The following is a 22,908-nucleotide window of genomic DNA, read 5'->3' as shown; positions in this document are numbered from 1 at the left end:
ATATAACTAAGTTTAGCCAAAATAATTTCAGTTCAACAAATATAGGGTGAAGTGAATAGAGTCTTATAACTCTATTTGTTTTTTTAAAGTTGTAGGTCATATTCTCTTTACTTTATTTTTGTTGAATTAAATTTATTTTTACTAAATTAAATTAACTTTGCTGAATTGAAATTACTTTTACTTTTACTGAATTAATTGTTATATTTTTTTTTTCTTTGAAGTTAGCTTAGGGATTAAAATAAATTTTTACTGAATTGGACTTATGTTTTATTGAAATGAAATTATTTTTACTGAATATTATATTTTTAAGGTAAAAAGGACATGACTTCACTCAATTCTCTTATGTTCTATAATAATTAATTGATATACTTGATTTTTTAAATAACTTTGGCCATATATTCTTTGGTATGTCTACAAATAAGTCCATAATACACTATTATAAGCTTAAAAATGAGATAATAGTTCTAACTAGAGCCTGTTCTCTTCAGCTTAATTTCAGTTCAGTTTAATTCAGCTCCAATTAGTTCAGTTTAGGTCTTAATTTTCTTCTCTCATAAACAATTCAATTTAGTTAAGTTCAATTCAGCTCCAATCTGTTCAGCTCAATAAATCAAAACAAGTCTTACTTGTAGAGTTCAACATGGGAGGTTGTATTTGGTATTAAACTTTTTATTCTTTACATTATTAATTTATTATGCACATTATTGTGCACATACATAATTTACCAATGCCTTATGATTATGAACAGTTGCACATGCAAGACACCCAATGACCTATGATGAGGCTAATCAAGACAGAAATATACCCTTTTAAGGGGTCATCCATTCAATGTAGAAGCTGTCAATTTACATTTTAAATAATGTCAATTAGTACAATTATTTTTCTAATATGATCAAGACATTCTCTTCTTGACTGTCAATTTGGGGAAAGCCTTTATATTTGAATAATTCTATATACAATTCCCAATTTAGTTGGAGTCTTCCTTGGATTTTTTCTACATTTTCTTTATGTTATTTAATTATTTAAAATTCAACATTATAATGTTTAGAATCTTAAAAAAATTGAGATGTCTCTTTCTTAGACTTGAATAGAGCCTACATCATCTCATGCATCCAATGAGAAGGATCATTGGGGAAGAGATAAGAAAAAGCAATATGTTTTCTTAAGGTAGTTGTGTTTAGGAGCTCTTTAAATAATAGGTGTACCACACTTTTTCCATTATGTTATTGATAATCGTGTATAGATCTTTAATATAGATTTGAATGTTAAGATGTTTAATACTTTTTCAATAAATGATTTAGAAAAATAAACATATTCATGTGAGATTTTACTACTCGTAGTTGATCTCGATGGGCAATTTTACAATTAAAATTGTATTTGATGATAGTTATGTTTAATTGATGTGGCTATTTAAGATCATTGTAATTGTAAACTTGTAATAATACATATAAAATTTGTCAAAATTTCAACAAAAATTTGCATGTGTAGGTTATCATGGGAAAATACAAGTTTATCATCATTAAAAAAAAAAAAATCGTGGTATTTTTATAAATAAATCAATAATTTTTTGTTAAATGTAGATCCTGATTTTTTTTGTCAATTTATTTATAGAAATACCACTTTTCATTTATTACTCCCTCTGTCCTTTATTGATAGTCTCTTATGGGCAATTTTCACAAAAATCAATAAATAAATAAATAAGTAATAGTAAAGTACATTAAAAAGTTAAATTTACATTAGTTATGCAACAAAGTCGAGAGAGGAAGTAATAAAATTACATGAAAAAACAATATTTACCTAGGAAAGTTAAATTTGTATAAATATTGTTGTAAATTGGAGAAAAATTAGTAAAAAAATTAATATTAATGATATTTGAAAAAAAACAAATGAGATTATCATTTTAAAACTTAAAATTAGATATAAGAAACTATTAATAATGACGGAGGGATTATGATAATTGGCTTGGCTTCTTCAATTACCAAAGCAATTTGTAAACATCCTGAAAATTCGGGGTTAAAAAGTGCTTTTAGATCTCTAACATTTGACGGAACACATTGAAAAAGAGTTAACATACTTTTTTTTTCTCCTTTTTTTGGCCAAATAAAAAGTGGACAAATTAGCTTATCTTAAAGCCATACTCTTTCTTTCCAAAAAAAAAAAAAAAAAAAAAAAAAAAAAAAAAAAAAAAAAGCCTCTCTCTTTAGTACTTTAACACAAGATAACACAATAAATGAATACATTGGTACGGACTACGAAGTACTTTTAAGTTTTAATGTAAGCTAAAGTCATGCCTTTTTCAATCACTAGAAGTATTAAAAATATGAAGACTAATTACAAAAATTAATGAATAATGATGATTTTCATACAAGATTATCTGGATAACACCTTCTTTAATCACAATTCACAAATCATGCATTCCTATATAAATATTTTTTTCAGGAGTAATTTTCTCAAACACCCTCAAACACGTATCTTCAACAAAGATTTTTGCCTGAATTGGTCACTTCACGCAGCATGTTCACGAGCCTTGGTGTAAACTATAATCAGCAAGATGCCACTCCCGTGATGTTATATGTAATTTGCGCAAGAGCATTACCAGTTAGGCAATCACGACAATTCTGCTAATCCAAAGGTCTGAGTCGTATGCTTCAAACTTATACTCCGAAAACACATCAAAATAGACCTGCAAAATTTGATGCATACCAGCTCCAACATGATAGAAGAGTCATCAGCCTAGCATGTGTACAGCAAAAAGGATGTTACTTCTTTTTGGCAACACATATATAGTGTTTAATTTCAGCAAGTACTCTCATAAACAAGTAAGAGATAATATCACAAGAAGTTGACTTGTAACTTTGTAAGTTCCTAATTACGATTTAAGTTACTATGTATATAAATTTCTTTAAAAAAAAAAACAAAACTACTCAATTGATAACCACGTGAAAATGACCATTCGATGTCAAAAATAAAAGTACTATAGAACGAAGAAAAGAAGTAACGAATTTTTTTTAAAAAAATCCTGTAGGGTTTGTAGTCGAAAAAGATTAATTGAATTGCTGAGAAAGACAGTAAGCTATTAGCCTATTAGCTTTGAAAATTGTATATCTGTGTGCAAAAAAAAGACAGAAAAGGAAAATTAACAATGGTTGAAAAGGCAGATACCTGTAGGGTGTAGCTGATGTACTGCATTACTTCTCATCCACGTACAATCCCAGAGGTCCTGCATTAGTTTAGCCCAGAACAGGTGTCATTCTGATGCCATCATTTTTTCGGAAAACCAAACATCATAGCTTTTGCCAAAGCAGTAGCGCCTTGGAAATCGCCTAGAGAGCAAAGAGATGTTATTTTCGAGTACAAAGCATCAAAGTCCATTTGATGGACAGAGGGATGAGGATTAGGAGAGATGGTCTGTATATCTTCCTCACAAGACGCAATAGGTTTAAGTGCACTAGAAGCAGAAGCTCTCTTGTAAGGAAAAAACATTGATCCAATTTCATTGAGAATGATAAGAGCATTCTGAATGCTACCCTGTTCACACAGGTCAAATAGAAAGGTCTCTACAGATTCTGTTTCAATCTCGCCATTTACTCTAGCTAACAACTCAAGAACAGATTCATCTTGAAGCATTTCTCTTATAACACTCCGTGCCTCTTCCATTCTACCCTTCGCACATAGGCCCCTTACTAAATATAAGAAGCCTAAGAAGTCAGGGGAAATGCCATTTCCCTTCATATCGATAAAAAATTGAAGTGCACCCTCCATGTTTCCCTCCAAGGAAAAGCCATAAATCACAGCACTTATGGTGAATTTTTCAGGCTTAAGAGAGTGGTTCTCCAAATCATATAGAAGCCTCAATGCTTCTTCCACATTCCCAAATTTACAGTATCCATCAATTAGAGTATTGTAAATATGGGTATTTGGTTTTATATCTTTGATGATCATTCTCTCAAACAATTGCCGAGCATCCAATAAATAGCCTTCTCTAACCAAAGCATCGATTAATGTACCATAAGTAACAGCAGAAGGAAATATTTTATTCATATCCAATGAATCAAACAACCGAAAAGCCTCGATGAGACAACTTTGACGACATAGCCCATTGAAAAGTGAGTTATAAGTGACTACATTAAGTGCAACTCCCATCTTCCTGGCAAAATTACATAGTTCTAAGGCCTTATCAATGTACCCTTCTTTGCAGAGTCCATCAACAAGGACTGAGTATTCAACCACATTCATACTTGAAAGATCATTTTGGGCACCCATAACAAGTCTGTATGCATCCAAAGGTCTTCCTTGTGCTGTAAGCATCCCAATAACATCAACAGGAAAATTTACCTTCAAATTATTTTTGTTCAACTCATTAATGAGAATAAGGGCACCATCTACATTGTTCTCCATACACAAGTAATGCACCAACATCTTGCCCAGTGTAGGTTTAATTAAACCATATCTCTTTATAAATGACGCGAAGACAGGCTGGATATTCCCAAAATTATAGTCCTGTATAAAACCCCGCAAAATTTTGTAGTAGCACTTGGATGCCCTTTTTGCCATTCAATTATACAGCATCACAGTGAAGAAGCCTGAAATCAACCACGGGATATCAAAACATGTTTTCAGGTGTATGTCAATATTAACCTGAGGTGATACTTTACCTTTGAGATGAATTAGAACCATAATTAAGTTATTTCTTACTAATATTTCTCCTAGGTTTGGCTATGATTCTGGAAAGAAGGCAATAATAACTGTATTCAAAGATCAATGGATTCATCGGAGACTTAGATATAATAATAATATAGCAGATACTATACCCAGATGTCAGAAAAATGGATAATATCTTGCTAAAAGTGAAAATATGTGAGGAACAAACAAAATAAATGGACTTACTAGCAGGAGCTGTAATTGGGAATAAACAGAAACATTGTCATGTCTGCTTCACCTGCAAAGACAAATATGATTAAACTATAAGTACACATTGTGTGGTCAGTTGTCACGGCAAAAAATTTAATACAAGGCTCTCATCCAATTCAGACAGCAGGAACATGTGGATTTGACTCATCAACAGACTATCTAGGTTCATAGACATGGCACAAGGATAGCAAGATATTAAACATGTTCTTAATGAGGATTAAAACATTGCAAATTCAGAAACTTTCAATTTTTTGGCATTTGAGTAAATACCAGATAAATTCTAATATCTGTTTTCCAAACCCAAGGGCTAATGCATCCTGAGTTTTGATAGGGCCATGTACGAGCATTAGATTAGTCAGAAAAGCTTTTATGAAGATAGCAAGGGTCAGTCAGGAAAGGGATTCCAAGGCCACAAAAAGTAAAGGAGCTAATTGATCAAGAATATGAATATTGTAAATATAATGTTAAATAGCATTGTCCTAAATGGACATAACTTCAGCATCCTTGGCTATTTATCCCAAAAGGACATAACTTCAGCACCCTTGGCTATTTATCCCAAAAGAACATAACTTCAGCATCCTTGGCTATTTATATTCCTAAAGATATTGAAAAATATGGGTTGGTATACAAATCAGACTGCATTTTATTGGATTTTCTTTGATTATGAACTCTTGGAACTCTGTATTCTGTTGGACTCTGTTACTCTTGCAGAAATTAACCTAAGCCCTCTTGTAGTGATGAACTAGAAATGTGAAAATCCCTTGGGAAATACAAGTCTCAAGGGGAGGGGGTGGTATGGAAAATGATGTTACATTAAAGTGAGGGAACTCCAAAAGGAAAAATAGAGAAAAGCAATAAATGCTAACCAAACACTCACTGAGGGAATCTGGGATTTGTTCCTGACATATATCCCGATGCCCTCCTTAGTGTCTTGTATGCTAAAACATATTACTAGGGATACAGTCACTCCAGAACTCCAGCCCATGAACTGGCTGATATAGCTAAGAGTGTGAAGCTAGGTAGATGGCTGTTCAAGCCTTTCCAACATTGTATCTCCGAAAAAAGGAAGGGTGTCAGAAAATAGAAAAGTTTCTCACAGTTTCTTTCTCCTTCAGTTCCCCTTTATGCTAAAAATTAACTTAGCTTACACAACACTAATGGCAGAAATTAAGGAAAAGGAAGATGATTTTGACTAATAAGCTGGAAATTACATAAAATAAAAATACATTCAAGCATTCAAGAGGCTTGATTCTCTCCCAACTTATTTAAATCAGTGAACAGATTTATTTCAAACAAAGCCAGAAAATCTTCTGCTGAATCAAGTACCAAGAGTATCTTTATGCAGAGCAATTATTCCATGGTATATTGGTAAATAGTATGAATTCTAAGTAACTATGGGTCTATAGTTAACAAATTAAGAGTCACAGAAACAATCAATCACGGCTAGTGATTAGAAGCAAAACTGAACATTTATTCGTTTGATACAAAGAACCGAAGAAAAAGAATATACAAGTACTTCAGCTCATTCCCATTTGCTTCATCCACAATGACCATCTAACAGCCTCTAGAAACTTATCATTCCTGCGCATTGCGGTTATCAAGTTGAGATAAGTGATCCTATCAGGATCTACCCCATTGTCTCTCATTTCTTTAACCACAGAAACAGCATCTTCAATCATTCCTGCAATGCCATATGCCTTTATCAATGTATTATAGCTGCATAAATCTGGTCCCGGTCCATATTCTTTTAGCTCTTCCAACACTGCAGCAACTTCTTCAATCCATCGTTGTTCCCCATATATATTCATCAGTATATTGTACGTGTACTGGTCAGAAGTGTGACTCGATTCCCTAATGCTTTGCAAGACATCTCTAAGTTTATCCATTTGACGCTTTTTTCCATAAGCAGCCAACATACAATTGTAAGCTTCAAGGGATACAGAAAACCCATTAAACTGCATCAGTTGCACAGTTTTTGTCATTTTCTCCAAGTTTGTGCTTTGACCATATGCTGCTATAAGAGTATTGTAAGTTATCACATCTGCCGATTGCTGTTTCTTAGCCATCAAAAAGACTTTCGTAGCCTTTGTGAAAAGTTTGGACTTCCCATAAACATCAAGCATAACATTATAAGTGATAGTGTTGGGGGTAAATCCTTTTTTAATCATCTCATCAAAGACCTTGGAAAGCTCATCAACAGGCAAAGCATGAGCACAGCAATTTATGACACAATTGTACATTTCCTGGTCCCAGCTAACCCCACTCTTTAAGATCTTGTAGTACAAGTCTGCCAGCTTATCTTGTTTATTGCATCTTTGGTACACTCTGAGCATATCGCGGAACAAATAAATATCAGGAACGATGTTTGTTTGCTTGTCCATATCTTCCAAAACATAGCAAGCATCTTCCAAAAGTCCGAATTTCACATACATCCTGACAACAATACTATAGGCAACCATGTCCAGAGCAAGTCCTGAAGACCTTAACAGCTGGTAAGTGTTGTCTGCATCAGCAAATTGATTCATAAGACTGTAGATGTCAATCATAGTCGAGTAAATATGCAAGTTTGGCCTTCCATCAGACTTCAGCATATGGGTAAATATTTTGACAGCATCTTCCAGATGGCCCAGTTCCTTGCAAGAACAAATAAGCAAATGGATCAAGTTGTCCTCGAAAGCTGGGTCCTTCCAGTGCTTATAATTTAGAAGTTTAATAGCATCATCCACCAAGGAGTGTTTTACATAAGCCATAGCCAAAATTGAGCAAGCTGTCTGATTATGTAGCACATGATCATAGAGAGAACCCCTCAAAATTTGTGGCAATCTATCAAACCTTTCACTCTTTTCATAAGCTTGTATGAGAGAGCCGAGAATGGAGGAGGGTTGGCAGCCCAACTTCACCATGTCATCAAGAATGATAAAAGCCCCATCGTCATCCTTGTGTTTAGCTTGCAAGTTTATAAAAGAGTAAAGATTAGAGGAAGTTGGCGTGAATCCCAAATCTTTCAGCCTATTATAATACCATTTTGTTTTCTCATTATTCCCGGATCTAGCCCAGCCTTCAATCATGGACCTGTAAGTTGTTTCATCAGGTTCCAGGCCTATATTTTGTAGGTTCTGGAACATCTGTTCGGCAGCATCCATATTGGTTATCTTCCCATACCCAGTTATCAGTGAATTGTATGCAATGATACTTGGGGCACAACCTACCTCACCCATTGAAACCAATACACCTTCAGCTTCTTTTAGCTTCCCTTGTTGGCTATAAGCATTCAGCATAACCAACCAGTTCTCAAGATTCATTACAACTTCATCCTTAAACAGAAGATCAATCACCTCTTCCGCTTTGGTATGCAAACCAGACCGGGTGTAAATTGTGATCATTGCTGAGTATGCAGATTGACATCTGATATTTAATCTCCGCATTTGGGAAAATGCAAACTCTGCCTCCTCAACATTCCAACCTTTCTGGTATAAACTCATAAGCATACCAAAAGTTGCAATATTAGGCTCAACATCATACTCTAACATCATACGGAACCATTTAGCACCAATATCCACAAGCCCCTTCTTAGAACAAGCATAAATGATTGTATTAAAGACCTGAAATTGCAGCTCACACCCTGATTCCAGTCTCATCTCCTCAACCAATTTCTTTGCCGCATCCCAATCACCTCTCCTTCCCAATACCCGCAGAGCCAAATTGTAAGCAATCACATTCCCTTTTAACTTCCCGTTACTCCTCATCCAATCGAAAAATATCACCGCTTTTCTATCCTCACCCCTTTCAAGGCTTTTTAATATTTTATTGAAAGAGGCTATGCTCGACTCAGGCCTAATACCATATTTGCCAACATCTAGTTCACCACAAACATCTTTCCCATTACATTTTCCTACATTATCAAGCTTCTTCAAGCTTTGCTTCTCTTTTCGCACTTCTCTCACACCTCCACCACCACGAAATCTCTTCCCTATATCTCTAGCACCCGCCTTACGATGACAATGCGACAAATTCGAATTCTGGGAAATCAAATTCTCACTCCCTAAATCATCCTCATACGTTCCACCATTACCATCACTCTCACCAACATTTACTAAACCATCCACTAATTCCGAATCGAAACGAGAAGCTTTAACATGATTCAACTTAGAAACAGCAAAAATTACACCAAACCCACTTCCATATGAAGAATTTAGGAAGTGGGTAACAGGTAAACGATCAAATAACTGAGCAGAAGTTGGACAAAATTTAATCTTTTTGGGTTCATGAAACTCAAGAGAAAAAGACAAATGCAATGAAGCCATGAAAATTGCACAAACCCCAGAAAACAAAACTTATATTACAACAATTAATTATCAATTATAGCTTCTCAAATCAGCAAACAATACACATACTAAATGGGTAAAAAAGTGCACAGAGAAAATGAACCCTAATTATATATTACAAGAAGAGAGAGAAAGAAGTAAAGGGAACATACCTTTGAAATAGGATAACAGGAGGTTGAAGATGAGGAGGAAATTAGCCGGATTATCAGATTCCAAGTCTGAAGTCAGCAATTGGAGTTGTATTGCAAATTTGGTCAGTCCCACACTCAGTGAGTGACTCCCACTACTGGTTCGGGTCATTTGATGGAGTCTGGTTCAAAGGTTCAATAGTTTTGACTTGACAGAACAGATCCATGAGTATGGATTACCCGATTCGAAACTCGATATTACCTAAAATTACTTGACCCGATTTAACATTAAATTATCTGGCCCGTGATTAGCAATACAATCAAAATCCAATCCAACTCGATTCAAGCCTGAAATAAACCCAAACAAATCCTACGTGATAATAATTTAATCCAAAATCAATCTAAACGATTTGATTACCTTCTTGTTAATGAAGTTGGGTAATTTAGACGTCTTTTTGACATCTGGGTGATCACATGTTCACAAATCAATATTGTCACATGTCACACTCAGTCACTCACCATTTAACTCTTTTTTTTTTTTTTTGCTATCTTTTATAAAACATTTATATTAAAATCATTATTCTTAAAGTTAATTCATTACATGTAATATATCAACATTATTACTTTCACATTCCCACTACGGTGTTCATTTTCCTCATTTGAAGAAAATTGAGTTAATTATTAGTGCACATTATATAAACGTATTACATTCATCATTGAATAAATTTTTCTTATTATACAAATTGTGTTTTTTTATTAATTATTATTATCTTCTATTGTGACATTTTATCATTGATTTAACTTCTTTTTATTATACAAAAGTAATATGTAGGTAATAGTCCGTGCATATCGAACATGCCAAAAGGTGAGTTAATATAATAAAATATCATCCCAATTAATTAAACTTCATATTATAGTAAATGGTCAAATCGTTAGGTAAATAATCATCCATAAACTAAATTGAGTATACGATCAATTCATTATTGGTAAAATTATCATTGCAATTTGAGTATATTGTCTTCTTTAGAATACTCTTTGAAAGAAACCAAAGCTAACATTAATTACGGGATAAATTATCCATGAGTACATAGGGAGAAAGGGGACAATGATTTTTCTAGACTTGCTCAACTCCAAAAGGAACTAGCTTGGCAAGATGGTGAGCTACATAATTACCATCTCTCAACATGGGACCAAATAACAAAATTAAACGAGCACACAAAGCAAAAATATCTCCTAAAATTGTATCGAGATCACTGAAGTAAATTGAGCCTTTTGAAAGACGGTTGATCAACAGTTGACAATCTGATTCCAGCACCACGTTCTCCAACCCGAATCTGTTACCCAAACGCAAGGCCATGGATATCGCCTTAGCTTCAGCCACTTCAAGAGGCCAATACGCCTTTATCCTCTTTGTTGCCGCAAATAGTACAACATCATTATGATCATGCCTTTAGAATACTCTAGATAATTGGATTCATTGCTACAAGAAATCCCATGAGCATTCTAGAATAGAATGTTTCTAAGCCTTAGGGACTTGGATGCTTATAAATAGGTCATCCCTCTATTTTTGAAAGCATTTACTTGAAAACCTAAGGCTGTATTCAATTCACCTAAAAATAAAGTTGAACATAACATGTCCTTATTTGCAAAATTATTCTCGCAAGTTTTGTCATGGCACGCTTAGCTTAACAAGGGATAACTTTGACTTGCATTTTGACAGTAAACAATGTGATACATGAGCGTAGCTCAACTGCATGCAGCTTAATCTTTATTGAAGTTTAGAAAATTGAATTAAGAAAGAAGTAAAGTATAGGAATAATAGAGAGAAGTAGAAGCTTGTTTTTGGAATGAATAATGAATAAATACAATAATTGTACTCTAACAATTACAAACACAAAAAATTATTACGCTACATAGGAGAATAGAAGAATAAAAAATAAAGAGAAAAGATAGAGTGAAAGGCGATTGTTATTATTTTCAGTGATTTACAAATAACCTTTCTAATACTATTTATAAAGAATTTTGTTGTTTAATTACGATTAATTAATTAGGCAAAAGTTAAACAATGAAATGGCTGTAATTTAGTGGTAAGAATTCCACGTTGTAGCCGTAGAGAAATTAATAACTAAGTTTGAGCATGTAACCAAAATTGAATTTTGTTTTACTTATATAAATTATTTGTAAACTAAAAAAATAAAATTAAAATTAAAAATAGAGATAAAGTTAAACTTAGAAACATAAAGCATTATTTGCTTTACATTTTCATAATGCAAAAATAATTTTGCGATGAATATTCCATTGCGTATAAATTTTGCACTAATCATGAATGTAATGAATTATTTTCAAATCAAATGTATTATATAAATATCTAGTATTTTAAATCCTATTAACAGTAACAAAAATAGATTAATTTATTAACCTATACAAAAAAACAAATCCTTGCATGACACTTGACATTACCTTGTAAAAAAATTTTCCTTTTTTTTCCAAAATCTTTAAGTAATTATTTATACCTTATGATATTTTCTTTTCAGTTTAACAATCATATTCCATATATACCCAAATGAAATATTTCTAAATATCTTTTACTTGTATATACTTTCTTTCAAAAAAAAAAAAAAAAAAAAAAAAAAAAAAAAAAACACTTTTATATACTTTATATTTTGTTATATTATTGTCAAAAATATTTAACAAGGAATTTTAACCTATTGAACTTAATAAACTGATACAAGTTAGGTGTATAGCCAATAGATTCATACTGGTCAAATTATGGGACAATTTGTTTTGATTAAACAGATTCAAAGACAATAAGTTCATATAAATTAAATTCTGAACATTTTTTTTTTTTGGACAGCCAACAAAGGAAACTAATTCCCAGAATTGTTCCAAACGAAAACAACACCATGGTACATCAGTAGCAAATCTTTTATATTATGAACTAGCATCCTACCAATTCTGAACATTAAGTCTTGTTCAAATTGTCATTTAATTTTTTACGAGTATTACTTTTCTTCTTTTTTTTAATTAGAGGTTAAAGTAGCAGTATATTACTTACAAAGTTACAATAATACCATCCAAATAAAAGGAAATCAACGTTGTGTGTAACCAATGTCAACTATAAACATTAGAATCATTCATTTTATACACTAACATGGTTACATGACTTACAAGAGTTACAAGTCTTACAAAACGTACAACAGATGTAACATGAACATCTGCGATTTCCACATATCTAAATTATTGATACTTCCACAGTAATGAAGTATTTTACAGCAAAGGGGTTCTCCGTGTCTCCATATGATAAATCACCACCACACACACCTGCTGCCTATTGTTGCATTTGTTCATTGGGTGCTAAAGTGATCCTCACTTCTGATCGCAAAGTACCAACTCACCCAGGTAATACGCCAAAATGTCACAGAATCTGATCTGTAAACAGCAGTACCATGGATCCACGACTATGACAGATAAATAATACATACAATTAAAGCAACTCCACTGAAGTAATTGGAAATAATTTGAATCTTGTATCTTATACACGAAATACATGTTAAAAAATGCACTTGCCTCATTAATCATTCATACCTTAATGCTGAAGCCATTCAGTATTTCAGTTATTGCAGGTGTTACTCTTCTTCATCGAAGTCCAAAAGAAAATCAGTTAAGTTCTCTGAATCATCTACAGCCTCATCCAAAGACAAGGAATTTTTCTTCTTAGGTTTGTCCTGAAAGAATCACAAAAGATAAAGAAATAAATGTGAATATATAACTCAAGTTACTCAACCAAAGCTTTTGTCATACCAAATTGCCAACATTTACACATCATTTTTAATGAACAGGATATTCCGAAGCTGTCAGGCAATAGAGAGGTTCAAAATATAGGTTAAACAAACTAAACTTGCATCATGATGTATTGTGCATCAGTGTGTGTACTTTCCTCCATTACTAACAAGAAAGGAATTTAAAGATCAGGAGAGTTGTACGGCTCTTAAAGTGCATTGCAAGAATAGTGACAATTGCATTCCTAGAGAAAAATTCAATCCCCAAATTCAGAGGAGCTTTTTTCTGAAAGATCTGCTACTTCTAGTGTTTTCTCACGCCAAGCTATTTCTTCTTCTTCTTCCTTGACCGGAGGGAGGGGGGGGGGGGGGGGAGTGTAAGTGGCACTGGGACCGGCCTTCCTACACCAGGTTGAGGCCCCTTGCATGCGAGGAGGGGTAAAGGGTGATATGTACCCCATACTGGGTATACAAACTTGAGACCTCAAAGTCACCACGTGTCCTCATTCATTCATTCCCCACCACTATACCAAGCATACTTGGAATTTCTCACACTAAGTCTATACATGGTCGGACATTGTGCTGCTGATAATTTCCACTCAATAACTAATTAATTAGTCTAGATAAAATTAGATAAGCATTGAATGAAAGGAATCAATCATGAAGGAGAATAACCTTTGACTTGCGAAGTTGAGAATTGCTTTTTTGGACACTCCAGTTTCTATCAATCTTCTCTTCTTTCTCATCATTGCCCTCCAAGTCACTATCCTCGTCCTCATCCTACACAAAAACATAGAAGAGAAAAGCATATATTGTATAATTGCAAGTCAAAATTCTGTGCTATAAGGGGCAGTATTAGACAAAGGCAACTTGAAATGGGTTACACCTTTTGTTCCATACTAGGGATTTTTCTCCATTCGTAAATAGCGCAAAGGTTTTTGAATTATTGACCTTGAAAATCAAGCGAGGCTTGAGTTTGAGGCAGAGATATTATGAAAGATGTTACTTACCTCATTCTCACCAATATCCACAGCACGTGCCATAGCGTCATCCATATCTGCCATCTACTCATTGTAGAGCAAAATCAGGAACCACAGGTATAGAATATGAAGGATTGTAATGTTAATGACACATCACCAATTATTATAATAATTAATAACCACCTTGGATTGAATTCATCCTTCCATTCTTGGGATGCAATAAGGTCAAGATTTATAATCCATCTTTACCCAATCACTTGGGAACAATAGACTCTATAGTCTATCTTCAAGAAAAAACTTTTCATAATATTGGTTTGGAATTCCGGATATTTACAAAGCCACACATGAATACTTTTTTAAAATAATAAAGAACGTAATTGCTAACAGTATATAGCTATAAGCCAACATTTCAGATGTTACACTCCTCAAAATAGCAAGAAAAATTACTTGTGAGTATACGTAAAAAAATTATCAACTACCATTCTCATTATTATTTTTTCTTGTAATTAAATTTGTTATACATATTAATATTTTATATCAAAAGGTAACATAAAACATCACATACCTTGGTGGTAAGACACTGAGCTCAGAGGTTGCGTGTTCAAATCTTGTGTGTGGAGTATTTTTTTTTTTTTTTTTTTTTTAATATAAGTGCATGACATGCAATGAGAAACATATGGAAGGGAGAGCCAAGTGGCGTTGAGTGGGTGACGTGGTTTAATAAGAAGTTAAGTGAATGATGTGGTGCAATGCAGAGGTTTACGTGACACATAAACTTTCTTAGGAAAGTCTTTTAACATATTAGTAAAGATTCCTCCATCCCAAATTAACTGCACAGATTTGGAAATCATCAAGATAAAGCAAATGCCTAGATATATGTAATACTCTTAAATTATTTCAATTATCAGTATATTTGTATTAATGGATCAAGTTCACCCTAATTTTCTATAGTAACTCGTGAAGCAATCATTAGATGTCCAAATAAAAACCATAATACTAATCCCATTAGTATCATAGCAAATATTACGGGACAAAATTTTAAATGAATAACAAAGCTAATACTATGAAGTATGAAGTCACTTCATAATATGCTTTTTATTACAGTACGGAGTATTATACTCCTCCAACCTTAAATTATTGCTCTTTTAGGCTTGGGCACGCATACTAAGAGTAAATAGTAGGATAGTGTAGGTTTTTTGGTAGATAGTGGAAAAATAAGAACAAAAAAATTTGATTGAGTTAGAAAGAGTTAGCGGAGGGTCACACATCACATGAAATATGATGAAAGAGTGAGAGTGAGAGTGAGAGTGAGATTGAGATAGTTAGTGGCAAGGCCCACATTACATGGGCTGAATGAGTTAGGTGGTGAAAATTTCCAATTCAGGTAACATGACAATTATTTGAGGACTAACCAAAATAATATACAAGACAATTATTTGAGGACAGAGGAGGGAGTACTATTTTCCCACTTGGTGTTTCTAAATTCTATGAGCCAAACTATAACATGATTTTTAATAGGTTATATCACTAGCAAAATTATATTTCGTACTAATTTTAGAGATAATTATTACCAGGACACCATGTTAAATGTGGCATATTGAAAGAAAAAAATTTCTGGCAAAGGACAACAATAAATACCAATGAGGTGAAGTCCTTTGTACTTTTGTAGTAATTTAGAGAATACATATCACATTATAATATAATTAAGTACGTAGTACAGAATAAATCAATAAATGAGCCTAAACAATGGATTTATTACAAGCTTCATCCCATTTTACTTACCCCGGTTGATAAAAAAATGGGAGAGCTTTATGGTCAAATACTGCAAGAAAATTGGGTTGGATGGAGTATCAAACATATTGATGATGAAATTGACCAGCATGCAAAATGACAAGCGATCTTGAATGGAGGAGAATAGAACTAGGAAGAAATTGATAGATAAGGTAAAAAATAACTACCTCATGCTCTTCAGTCTTCTCTTTGGCCAAAAGCTTTTCTAGGTCCTCCCTTGAAATGATTTTTCCATGCTGATCAAACAAGTTTACAATGAAGAAAATTATATAAATGCTTTATTTAAGTACAAACCACAGAATATGTAGGGTGTTATGATAAAAGTGAGAAACAAACATGCCACAAAAATCAATTTCCTACATAACTTCAACTTCCTATACATCTCTCTAACCTAGTTAACATTAAAGTACAGCGTCATAGGTATTCCACTCAAACAACAGACAATTAAAGAAACAAGGACATTAGCTGACAAATTAAAAAGCCCTCTTATCATCTAACAGTTTTCGTATGAAAAGGAGACAACATGTGATGACACAAAATCAAATAAAGGTTGCCCTATCAAGAATCTACTTTCACACAGAAGCAAACAACCTAAGTAAATTATCAGGAACTCAACTTTCGCTATACGGAGATTGAAGGGCTAATTTCGGGCATTTAGCCCAAATTAGGTGGTTGATCTTCATTCAATTTTCTCACATTAAAATGGACGACCACAAAATGACAACATTGCACTAATGCGTTTAGAGGGGCTTCTGTTCTGAACGGGTAAGGGATCAGATCAATCAGTTGTACACAACCTTCCTTTTGGCCCTTGAAATAACAAAGAAGCCAATATTCCAAGTTACCCTTAGATTCAAATTCCAAAATGCAACAAAAATCCATACTTCACAAGCATTAAAAAGTTATAGAAAAAATAGGAGGTCACACACTCATACATAGAGCTTTTTTTTATTATTTATATATTCATTCATTTATTTATTTTTACTTAGTCCATTATAAGCCAAAGTCAAAAAATTGTGAATCAACTGGCTTCATTGGAAATGAATAAACCAGTCATTACGACACAAAAGAGGGAAGGGAAAAATTCCACAAATTGATGAATATCAACAATCTAATTGCAACTTATAACATACCAAGCTAAGCTTGGTCTAGTGGTAAGGATTGTCACCTTCCAACCTTGAGGTTGGGGGTTCAATCCCCACTAGAGACACTTCGAGGGTGGGGATCCCTTACCCTTCCCCCTCACTCTCAAAGTGTGTGACACCTGCAGATACCGGACCAAAAAAATTGTGAGAGTTGAGGTACGGTTAGAGTCTTTCTCCTTACCTTTAAAAAAAATAAAAAATTGCAACTTATAACATTTACAACATACAAGAGCACAATAAAGATCCACAACACATATCATGTTCCTCTTAAAAAATCTCGTCAGGTAGCAATATACAAATTATAATGAAGGCTTCTATTGTGTTCCATTTTCAAGTCATGTTTCATAGATGAAAGCATATATACCACTACAAGAAGCAGTAACATGACACAACTGACCTCCTTTAGAAGAGCTAGCATGTCAGGTGTAGGTTCATGAAAATCTGGACCTCTATAATCAATCACAACATCTGGATCTTGAATGTAGTTGATAGTTGGATAAACAGGATCCCCACCCCATACTGCAAAGGAGAGTGATTTCAGAAATGTGACAGCATAAGCAAGGAAGAAAGTTGAGCTAAACATCTATAACAAACAACAAATTTCTTCAGTGCATTGATAAGAATGAAGTAAAACATGCAAGGAGAAGAAGATACAAATAAATTTTAAACAGAACTTCTAAGACTTTCGGGTATACATTAAATATTGTACATTCATTGTAAAGTTGCCCTAACATGTTCAAAATTTATCCCGAAATAAATAAAAATTACCTAAATATAAATAAAAATTACCTCAATATAAATAAATGTTACCCTAGTATAGATAAAAGTTAAGTTGCTCTTTTTAAATGAATACAAATCAATCTCAGTGAGGGAAAGTAACAATATTACCCTTAAAAAACTTATTTCATTGCCTATTTACATCCAAATTATAACAGGATTAAAGTTACCCCAAAGAAGGTTAAAAGTTACCCTAAAACTATTCAATGTACACTAATATTTATTGTACCGGCTGAGCATAAAAGCTTTTGGATTATAAAAGCCTTCCAACAGCATAATATTTCTAATAACATCAAAGAAAGAATGGGAAGGAACAGAATATAACAGCTGGATGTATAAATCAATCTCGGTTAGGCTGTCTCCAGAATTATAGAAGATCAGGTATATAAGCTGCCATTCAGGGGAGCTAGGGGCCAAAAAAAAAAAAAAAAAAAAAAGACCCAAGACCACGCATTGAGAGCACCTACTAGAATTCCTTGGATTAGCATCAAAGCTTTCTACTTACAATATGAAGCTAGTACATTGTTGAAAGCTTGCTATTTCTGCATTATTGCTAAGAGGAACCACCAAAGATGGAAAAACGACAAAAAATTGAACTATGTGGCATCATACCAGCAAGATTGAATACATGATTCATACTTTTCATAGTTCTCACTTGTTCTACAAATACTTCCTCGATTTCTTTTTAGTTGACACATTTCTTCAGTCACGTTTGCCAATATACAAATTCAACTATTAATATCTTTAATTATTGATCAGCAAAAATTATAAAAAGTTGATATTTTGAACATATATATTGTGAAGAATCTAACAAGATCCCACATGACTATATTTTCAATACATATAAATCACAAAATATGGTCAAAAGGAAGTGTGTGAAATTGTGAATAGTGCTAACTAAAGTCAAAACGTGTCACCAAAAAGAAACGGAGGTAGTATCTCATACTTCTTTCTACGAAAAAATTTGCCTTCCAAAAGGCTCTTTAGCCATTCCAAGAAAACATAAATTCAAATTGAATAACACTTTCCTGAAAGGGAAATGATGAAAACCCATACAGTAACAGTTTGTCCTTTTACACTATGTCTTATATTAAGAAATATCCATAGTTGGAAACCATATCATTTAATATCCAATGAATGACACACTATCTTACGACTACAGTCATATTTTATTAAAAGTAGAGTGATTGACATCCAAGTAATGACGATAAGAAAAACACAAAGCCTCTAGTTCGTAACATTACAGACTACAAGACAACTTTGCATCAGCTCTATGCATCACCAGGCTAGCAAAATATCAAACTATATAAAGCAACTCTAAAAAACCCTCAAATTGAAACAACAAGCAATCATGAAGAGATTGAATTTCTTCAGAACTAGAAGATTAGTCTTTGAAGACATACTTTGCTTTATTTGATCCTCGCGCATGCGCATAGCCAAAGGATCCCTGCGTATTCGGACATCAGTCCCCATCATTATGCGATATTCTCTATCTGTCTGATGAGAGAACATTTCAATAAGTTGTGTATTCTCATCTTCACCGGTCTCTTCATAATGTTTCTGAATAGCTTCACGTGATGTATCTCTTTTCCACGCTTTAACCCATTCAGAGTAATATGCCATGGGGCCTATCCTCTGCAATCTCTCTTGTTCAGCATTTAGCCTATCCCGAACAACAATTAAAACCGTTTGAAATAAAATAAAAAATAAAATAAAAATCATCTCAAAGCATGTCAGATTACAAATACAAAATACTAATTTGTGTCAAATTTCTTGCTTCAAGTAAGCGAAGAGACTCAGAGAGCAGCGAAAACCAAAAAAAGGCATGCAACTTCTCATATAAAAACATTGACAGACAAAAACAAATATACTGATTCTAGCTAGACCCATGCAGCAAAGCAAAACAAGATTTTGGCACAATACTCTTCTTAGCCTTCAAAAATGCATTAATGCCCGCCCTTATAAGGAAACTCAATGTCTTAAATGTTATAAGATCACAAAAGGCATTAATGACACATTGCATGTCTGTAGAAGCTTAAGCAGCAAAATAAGAATGACCTAATACAAGTTGAAAATGGGGTTCAATTAATGCACATACAGAATTATATGTATCACATCTTCCATGAAGCTGTAAAATATATTTAGGATGATTTAATAAATATAAAAGTATCCCATGCCCCTCCACCATTGTGATCTACACACAAAGATACAACACTATAATGCATGAAGCATTAAATGAATGGAACTATTATCATTATATACCCCCGTCATTGGAAAAAAATATCAAGGAATCAAGAATCTATATATATGCTACCATGGTACCTTTCCTCTTTAAAAAGATGGCGTCTTGCTCTGTAGAGTGATGTCTCTGTTAGTGTTGGTTCTTCACCATAAAGCTTCACCTGTCCAGTCTCAGCCATAGCTTTGAGGAAAACCTAACAAGCACCAAGAGCACATTAGGTATACTAGGGCACTAACAAGTGTAAATTCAGCTGTTCATCAATTGGAATTAAAACCTCTGATGTTACACTCTTGGGGACCAAGCACAGATCAAACATAGGAGTGATAGACTGATAGGACTTGTCACCAAAAGAAGAAAGGCAACCAACTTAAAATCTACTTCCTCCTCCAAAGTAAGGGTCTTAGTAAAAAAGACAAAGTCAAAGGGAAATTTGACCATAATTTATCAACTAAGTTCGATAGTACAAGCATTGTAACCATGGTTTGGAAATATTCATCCTGAAGGTACTAAATATTCTATTTATAATTCAAAAATCATAATTTTTTAGTCAGAAAAAGAAGTCAAATCTAAGGCTGTTTAACAAAATAAATCAAGAACTTGATCTCCAATTTTGGAAGGGAGAGTAATATATACAAGCTAGCCTATTATTTTCCACTAACCGTTTCAACATCTGGTTTCCTCCTTTGCCATCTAGACCATTGCTCCTTGTCAGGCTTTCTCCAATTCCACCAAAGTTCATCACTTGTAAGTGGCTTTTCTATTGGCTTTTTCACTTTTGGATCAACAAAGGGATGAGGTCGTCCAAATTTTTTGTCCAGCTCATATTCACTTAGCTCCTCACTTTCAAGATCTGATTGGTAGATAACATATTCTGAAGAATCGTCTTTAGAATCATCATCTGAAACCTCTGTTATGGCAGGGTCAGAAGTGACTGGACTTGTTTCCTGAGAGCCAGCAAAAGAAACAGATCCTTTGTAGTTTTTACGTCTGCTTCCAGGCCTCTTCCCAAAGGATGAAGCACTTGTTGATTCTCCTTTTGGTTCTGGAGCTCTGGCAGCCCTGACTCGATCAACAGTGCCTTCAGGCCAGTAATCCTGTCCTGGAATACTTGCACGTGCACCAGAGGCAGGTTCAATCCTCCCCGACGTTGAGTCCAAATAACTGTGATATGGTGCACGTTCAACAGATACTTCCTCAAAGGATTCGTCCTCCTTTTTACTTTTTATAATGTGTGACCGAGACCTAACTGATGGAAGACGCAGCCTCCCTCTATTAGGTAACATTGTATTGGAAGATGAAGCAACAAATGAGGCCTACATGCATAAGAAATTTGGTACATATCAACAATCCAAGATAAGGGAACTAATTGATGTACACTTTACTTTCTATTGCTAAATGATACGATCAGATGGCAAAGAAAGTCCTATCATCTTGCAAGATGGATACCAAAGTCAACCACACAATATGCGATTTCAAGAACACTTCAATGACAAAATCAAACAAGAGCCTAAACAAGTGTTATTTTATTTTTTATTTTTTAGGGTTAAAATAAAGCAATGATTATAACAGATCTCCTCCCATGACCAGTCCCACACCTTCCTTAATAATTACTTACACAACACCTCCGGCCTGCCAGGTTACCAGATGTGTTTCAAAGACACAAAGCCGAAATTCACTAGATTTATCAGTACACTAAATTAATCAGTATACTTTCCTCAAAAAAATTAATCAGTATGCTTCTTGGTATATGATAAATTTTCCAACATTAGCATTCATGTCTTTGGATCATTTATGACAGACTAAATACAAAATAGCATTAAAATGTTCCACTTCACAATAGTATCGAAGAATTTCCCTATAATTTATACTCGTACAATACATAAAAAGAAAAACCCATAGAATTGTTAAAAATTCATAGATAACTCATTGGAATGAAAATTGAGGATAATTTACAAACCCAACAATCAAGTAAATTGAGACATTACCTTGAGAAATGATCCATCACATGCAATCAAACACCTCAATCCTCTATCTGCCACCAAAAAAAAAAAAAAAAAAACCCAAATCCAGAAATTACAAAAAATAATGTATGAGACAGAATATAGATAAATTTATAAATTCAAAGATTGATGGAACTAACCTTGAAAAACCCAGTTAGTTGATAAATTAGCCATTTTTATGGCATTAAGGTGGAGCAAGAGCAGTTATGGAGAGAGAATAAGGATGTTGGAAACAAAGCAAAAAAAAAAGTGATAAGAAAGGCAAGATTTTACTGGCAATTTTATGATTGATGGTAATTTAATTTGTAAGGTTTATGTCAGGGTTTTAGCTTTACGCGATGAGCAGTTGGTTTATTTTTTTTTATTAATAATCTTCTTAGGGCAATTGTCTCATTGTTTAAAAAATATTATGGTTGGAGTGGTTGAGGTTGAGGAAATACAAGTTAACCATCGAGATAAGGGGTGATAATAAGTCTCGCCTGTTTGCGAATAATTTGAGTTCGACTCGGTCAAAGCTTGATTCATGGTGGCTCAACTCGGGTTTAAGTTTAGCTTACGACCTCTTAACAAATCGAGCTGACTTATGCCAAGCTCGGCTCGAAAAAGTTTGTGAATAAGCTCGATTAGTCTCTTCCATATAAAAAGTAAATTATGTATATAACATAAATATATTTATCCTAAATAACAAATATGAGTTGCAGCTTACAAGTACAAATACCCTTTACCTTATGCCACTACACATGGCGAATATGTATCCAACATCCACACTTGTCTAAGTGTGTATAAATCTAAATTCACGTCTGATCTACCACCTAAGTGAATATCCACTA

At 33.6% G+C, this 22,908-nt stretch overlaps 1 protein-coding gene and 2 pseudogenes across 3 annotated transcripts; all 3 read right to left on the bottom strand.

Moving 5' to 3' along the window:
* Positions 1 to 2,198: 2,198 nt before the first annotated feature.
* On the bottom strand, positions 2,199 to 9,519 carry LOC145579973 (pentatricopeptide repeat-containing protein At5g57250, mitochondrial pseudogene; annotated as a pseudogene). Its single transcript, XR_014099250.1, has 4 exons — positions 9,389 to 9,519; positions 4,888 to 4,939; positions 3,163 to 4,583; positions 2,199 to 2,733 (listed from the first exon to the last, which is right to left on the bottom strand). The product of XR_014099250.1 is annotated as a pentatricopeptide repeat-containing protein At5g57250, mitochondrial pseudogene (transcript).
* On the bottom strand, positions 6,338 to 9,378 carry LOC145579972 (pentatricopeptide repeat-containing protein At4g30825, chloroplastic pseudogene; annotated as a pseudogene).
* Positions 9,520 to 12,475: 2,956 nt separating the features above from the next.
* On the bottom strand, positions 12,476 to 22,352 carry LOC145578770 (protein PLASTID TRANSCRIPTIONALLY ACTIVE 12, chloroplastic-like). 2 transcript variants are annotated; one of them, XM_081636075.1, is made up of 11 exons: positions 22,219 to 22,352; positions 22,064 to 22,110; positions 20,738 to 21,391; positions 20,159 to 20,271; positions 19,240 to 19,499; positions 17,457 to 17,578; positions 16,082 to 16,150; positions 14,154 to 14,207; positions 13,819 to 13,923; positions 12,950 to 13,089; positions 12,476 to 12,822 (listed from the first exon to the last, which is right to left on the bottom strand). In XM_081636075.1, the coding sequence occupies exons 1-10, from the start codon at positions 22,250 to 22,252 to the stop codon at positions 12,991 to 12,993; spliced, it is 1,557 nt and encodes a 518-aa protein (XP_081492201.1). In that variant the 5' UTR covers positions 22,253 to 22,352; the 3' UTR covers positions 12,476 to 12,822; positions 12,950 to 12,990. The 2 variants fall into 2 exon arrangements, with proteins under 2 accessions (XP_081492201.1, XP_081492202.1); XM_081636076.1 differs by having other exon boundaries at positions 12,476 to 12,793.
* Positions 22,353 to 22,908: the final 556 nt, after the last annotated feature.

Source organism: Chenopodium album, chromosome 14 (genome assembly GCF_948465745.1).
Source record: "Chenopodium album chromosome 14, dcCheAlbu1.1, whole genome shotgun sequence".
NCBI classification, from domain to species: Eukaryota; Viridiplantae; Streptophyta; class Magnoliopsida; order Caryophyllales; family Amaranthaceae; genus Chenopodium; species Chenopodium album.
The sequence above is the reverse complement of the archived record's forward strand: the minus strand, read 5'-3'. Positions and strand labels throughout refer to the sequence as shown.